This window comes from Lottia gigantea (genome assembly GCF_000327385.1).
Source record: "Lottia gigantea unplaced genomic scaffold LOTGIsca_14, whole genome shotgun sequence".
NCBI lineage: Eukaryota > Metazoa > Mollusca > Gastropoda > Lottiidae > Lottia > Lottia gigantea.
In genome coordinates, this window is record NW_008707617.1 from 1,265,186 (window position 1) to 1,271,427 (window position 6,242).

Here is a 6,242-nt window from a genome sequence, read left to right on the forward strand (position 1 = left end):
CCTGCGAAACCCAAAGTACTAAAAATAAAAACGTGAAGTCGTTGTTATTTATGAGGTTTTGATCTCAGATCCAAGTGAGGATGCTTAACATATTTCAGACAAATATAAATAACTCAGTAATATGCCGAGCTGAAGGGATGAAAAAAGGGTATTTGATCGAGTTGAGTCTTGAGTTGTAGTATTCAGCGATCTCCAGCACCAGTACATTTGTGGATTTGATTTATTTACTAAGGCTACTTATATCATGACTGTTCAAAAGAATGTTAATGAATTGAACCTCAAATGTAAATTAAAAAATGTTATGGATATGATTAAAATTCAAAGATGATTAAGGTTGAAGGAGTAAGTCTTTGATGACAAAAATGGAATTGCTCCTTTAGTTTATACATGTATAATGTAAATATTTGTTGTAAGCTTACATATGCATGTATGAAAAAGACTGTTCAATTTGAGCAGTTAGTGAAAATTTTATACATGACATAAAAAATAATTTCATTTCTATTTCAGGAAATTTGTCCATCTTCACTAATTAGTAATACAACAATAATTGTTCACATTTAGCAACCATGACAAGATTTGCAAGAACTGGTCAAGGGTATCAAAAGAAGCAGCCTCATAAAGCTTCTACATGGCAGGAATTTCAGTCGCAGAATAATGAACAACAGTCATCTTCCTCATCTTATAATAGTCACCCCGATTCCAGACCAAACAAAAGATCTTCAAACCATTTCCAAAATGATTCCTATGGTTTTAAGAAAGCTAAGCGTGGTGAATTTAGACGTTTAAAAAGAATGGATACAAGAGAAGCAGCCAAGGTTTGAAGATTTATTTCCGAAAAAAAGTAACATCGACATCAATATCTTACTTAATGTGAAGTTTTGTGGAATTACTGGAAAAACAATAATATAATATATGTCGAATGCAAAATCAAAATGATCTTTAGAAGCAGAAGTTTTATATTCTGGAATAGAAATGAATTCATGAATCGCTTTAAAGACTGAAATGTCTGACCATTTTCTGCCTTTGATTAAATAAAAATGGTTAATTTTTATATAGGTGTGTTTTAATTGTCGAAAGGAAGGTCACATGGTTGCCGACTGTCCTGAGAAAAACAAAGGACAAGGAATGGGAATCTGTTTTAAATGTGGCTCTACTGAACATGGAGTTAATGAATGTCGTTCTAAAGTCAAATCAGGTTTGTGTATGATTTTGCAGTGAAATTGATAATATTAAAAGGATTGTAAAGAGGTTTTCCTTATTGTTTTTGTGTATCAGGGACATTAATAGCATCAATTTGCACCATTCTAATTTGATGACATCACTAATCACAAAAGGCCTTATGACATCCTCAAACATTTTATTTTAGTGGAATTGTAGGAACCACAGACGTCCAATTGTAAATTGGAATGGTGCAAACTGATGCTATCAGTGTCCCCAGTTCAAAATCCACATAAAAAATTAAGAAAACCTCATTACAATCCCCTTTAATCTGTTGATCCAAATGATATTATTGAATGACATTATAATAATTATCATTTAATTTAAGGGTAACCTCAACCTCAAAATTGAAAAAGTAAATAATTAAATCTTAATGAAGACTCAATAGATGATTCAATATTTTTTTTTTACATTCCAGATGACTTTCCATATGCTACTTGTTTTATTTGTCATGAAAAAGGTCATTTATCAAAACAGTGTCCAGATAATCCTAGAGGGCTTTATCCAAATGGTTAGTCAGTCTTTATCTTTTTATCTAATGTTTGATGTTTGTGCTACCTATATCACAAATATTCAAGTAGCTGTGTTGTTACTATTGATTATAGAAGCTTTACATAAGTAGTTCTCTGCAATGTTTTGTCTCAATGAATCTAATTGGCCATGAAATCTGGGCTGAATGTAAATTTGTCCATAATTCCATCTGAAGCTTCGCATCGAAGGAACGGGTTGGAGCTGTTGTCATCTTGGCATTGATTCGACAAAATTCACACCATAAAGTACAGTAACTTCCATGGGGTTTCCAGTTGTCAAGACTATCTCTTGCCAAATCAAAATTTTGACCCATAAGATTTAGGCCATACCTGTTGTTAGTGTAGCTATAGGCGAACACAACAGAGGTCTAGTTTAGGCTGGATGTTGATTGAGCTTGTACATTCTTTGCACATATCTTTTTGATCCTTGAGAATCTTGCCTACCTTTTCCTGGACCTTGATTTTTCCAAATTATCCTGTCCCATTTGCACTTTATCAAATTTCTGAACAAAATATTTTACCTTTTGTTTGATGAAACAAGTCATGTCTGTTTTTATGACAACAGTGCTGAATATTTTTATTTTATTGTAGGTGGTTGTTGTAAAGAATGTGGATCAGTTGAACATTTTAGACGAGATTGTCCAGAATTACAGAAACAACATGGTATGTGTAGGGCCATCATTTCATAGCTACTATGCATTCAGCTCACTGACTTTGCTTGTGTTTCCTATGCTACATTTATAAACCTTACCCTATTTCAAAACTTAAAGAGATTTTAAAAGCTTTCTTAAAATATTATAAGGGGACAATTGCAAGAATCACAGACATCTGATTGAAAATTTGAATGGTGCAAATTGATGCTATCAGTGTCCCCGATACACATTTACAGTTTAAAAAACCTCTTTACCATCCCTTTACGATGATATAAGTGTTTCAATCATCTGATTGGTCAATCACTGAAATCAATTAAAGATTCGGTTTTATAAACCAATTAGATTACTGTATTTCTTAAAATCTGGCTTTTATCTTAGTTCTCAAACTTAGGCCCCTGATGCTGGATTTGGATATTTTGTGTAATTATCAAAAAAAATTAACAGGAAAAAGTCCGTACAAGCAATACAATTCTGTTAACCGAAAATCTCGCCCAAAGAATGACAAAATCAAGAGTAAAGATAGAAAGTGTATGATGGTGATATTAATTATGTTGTATTTCATTCAAGTTTTCTGTTTTTAAAAAAATTTACTCTGTCTTTATTTCAGGGGTACCAGAAGTTAAAATTTCTAAACGAACCAATATGATGAGTGCTGATGCAGAAATTGTGGAAAAAATTGAAATTTCACAACCAAAAATTAAAAAGAAAGGACCTAAAATTGTGAAATTTTAGCTTTTGTTTCTTCATTGTATAATTTGTAAAATAAATTTAAAATATCTAATGTTGATGTTTTGCTACAGGGCTGTTGCATTGGTTGCATTTGCAAGTTATATCTGATTCTACATTTGTAGCTCCGCCATGATTTTTGCATTTAGTTATTAGGGGGTGAGAGCCAACACAGGGCTGACTCTCTGAAGCACTAGCAAAGGTATCAGAATTTTTCTTACTCTGAAGAGAATTTGAACCCACCCGCTTTGCTGACAACAATCCAACTGGCTTCCGACTGAGCTATTCCACTGTCACTTTTTCATCATTGAGGGCCAATATACATGATTTTTCCACATATTTCAGATGAACTTTGTAAATATAATCTGAATTACTGGGTATCAATGCAAATCCTAGAACCATATTTTTAGGTACTTACGGTAATAATAAAAGCAACAGGTGAAACATAAAATCCGGACCCTAGTACAGACTGTGCACATTAAATTGAACAATATTTGTTGCCATGTTCATTTGCCCAATAAGAGGTAAAGAATCTTCTATTTCATTCTCAAATAAACCCCATGAGGCATCATTCTAGAGTTTGAGGAACTGATAAACAATACTAACATTGTGATGATTTTATTTTGTACATTTAACTATTGTACAGTGACAAAACAAGATTATATTAATCAAACAAAACAAATAAAAACAAGTTTTATTATAATAAAAACAAAGATAATACATTAATAAGATATAGCTGCTGTATAAAGACATTAGTACACATCTGGGTATCTTCTTAAAGATTAAAGAAAAACCACCTCTTCAGATTTAGAATTTTTAAATTTGGCTCATAAAAGTATATATTCATCTTTAGACTTATCCAGTGTCATAACTATACAACAGAAACCCACAATAATGCAATAAATCCATAAAACTAAGTAATTATCTTTAAAACTATAAACTCTTCTATAAAAGAGTTTTTCAATAATTATGTGTTTTATCGATTTATCAGTTTGAACAGGAATTCTGTAGTATATTTATCAAACATATCTTGGGTGACCGCTTGAAACCTTATATATATGCCATATTTTGACTTTTCAGTACCGTTCGAAAGTTCATAAAAGCATGGATCTTGTGATCAAAAGTTAATATTTTTAGCTTGATTTTAAATAACCCAAAACCCACTCAAATTGTTATAAGAGGTTTAAATTTTCAAAGAATGAAAACCACGTATAGCGGTAAAAAAAAAGTAATAAAAAAGATTTTAACAAAATACGCGTACAAATAGTTTTTTGCGTTTTTCTCCTAAAGTAATTTCGCGTCATATATCGTTATACGAGGTTTCAAGCAGTCACCCACGATATACTTTTATTGACCAAGTTGAAGAAGTTAAATTTTAAGTGCATTCTAAGAGGTAGTATCTCTTTAATCATACACAAAAGCATTTCTTTTTGAGAGAAACCAGATCTTTTGAGAACTGTAGATCTGGTGTGTCCCAATATGCACAAATATCTATACCAGTAATATATAAAAGTGGTATAATGATCAGTAGATAGTTTGATATGATTCACAGTATAGTGACAGAGATCACTGAAATATAAAACAGCCATATGAAACGATCTTGCTTTGAATTTTAAAACAATTCCCATATTCATCACAGTTTCCTTCTATACCTGATATAGTCAACTAATAAACTATGAGCTGATACTAATAATTTTAGCTATCCATGTCACTTTTCAGAATTGAAATCTTAAAGTCTGGTTCCACTACGATTAAACAAAATCTTGCATTGTAAATTTAGACATTAAACTCATATCACGGCCATTCAAAACATAATAACATTTTCACATGTTGATGGCTTCATAATATTCGTCTAAAGTGCATGACTCTATTAGAAACTTCCATGATATATTTTTGCTGTAGAACTTAGCATCAGATTTCAGTTTTGATAAGTGATATGGATGGTTAACATAGAGCTCAATCAGCTGGTTAAGAAAAATGTTTATACTTGAAACAAAACCAGTTGTCTTTACAAATAGTCCTTACTAATTTGGGAATTATCTATATAGGTTCAATGCAAAACTAGAGCATATGACCTCAAAGAAATTTTTGAGAAGAAATTTTCCCAAAGATCTTGAGTCTTATTAAAATGATATAATTAAATGCTTTGTTGTATAGTCTATATAGTTTGCATTTGGAAATTGATATCTTGATATTGCCCAGCTAAATAAAGGTCTTTCCATGCCCATATCTGGTAATGGACCCAGTGTTTATCAGGTTAGGTCAAATGTTAATTTGAGGGCTGTTGTTAGACCCTAACTGAAGTAGCTATATCAAAAATAACAGCTAATAAAAAGACAAAACAAAAGTTAGGTCTAATTTTAATTAAACTGAAGTAGCCTTTACCAAGTGATATGCTTTGTGATACCTAACTTGGAGTGCTGGATGTATGTATATTTTGTTTCATTCAGTGTTTAAAGGGTTAAGAAATACTGTTTTCATTTTAGAAGAGCCTTAAATAAAATAAAAAAAAAACAAGGCATAAGTTTGTATATAGATATGAGACAAACATAAAAAAAAATGGTATGAATTTGTTCCAAAAGTTCAAGACATATATCCAGATTCAAAGGTATTAAATAAAACATGCATTTAGTAAGGTTAAAAATAATGTTAAGATCATTTCTACCAACTGATCTCTTGACAATTTTCGACCAGTTGAAGTTATCATCTTAGTGATGAAAATATGAAATGTGTTAAAAATATATTATTAAAAATATTAATAAAAGAAACATATATATAAATATTGTTAACGTTATTACTTAAAATATACAACTAGCTCTGTATTAAAAGATTATATTAAAGGGAATGTAAAGAGGTTTGCTAAAATTTGTATGTGTATCATCAGGGACACTGATAGCATTAATTTGCACCATTCCAATTTTCAATCAGACGTCTGTGATTCCTGCAATTCCAGCAAAACTTAGTGTTCACGATACATATAGAAATCTAGAAAACCTCTTTACGATCTCTTGAAGTCATATAGTTTTACATCTAGTTGACACAAAAAATGCAACAGATTAAAGGGATAAATTGGTTTAATATTTGCTAAAAAAAAAACCATATAACAGCAAGATTT

The 6,242-nt window shown here is 31.0% G+C and overlaps 1 protein-coding gene across 1 annotated transcript; it reads left to right on the plus strand.

Moving 5' to 3' along the window:
• Positions 1-1,056: 1,056 nt before the first annotated feature.
• LOTGIDRAFT_111655 (hypothetical protein) lies at positions 1,057-2,437 on the plus strand (the record flags this gene model as incomplete). Its single annotated transcript, XM_009049671.1, has 3 exons — positions 1,057-1,201; positions 1,637-1,729; positions 2,340-2,437. Coding segments are annotated over 3 exons (336 nt in total), but the record flags the coding sequence as incomplete, so codon positions are not given.
• Positions 2,438-6,242: the final 3,805 nt, after the last annotated feature.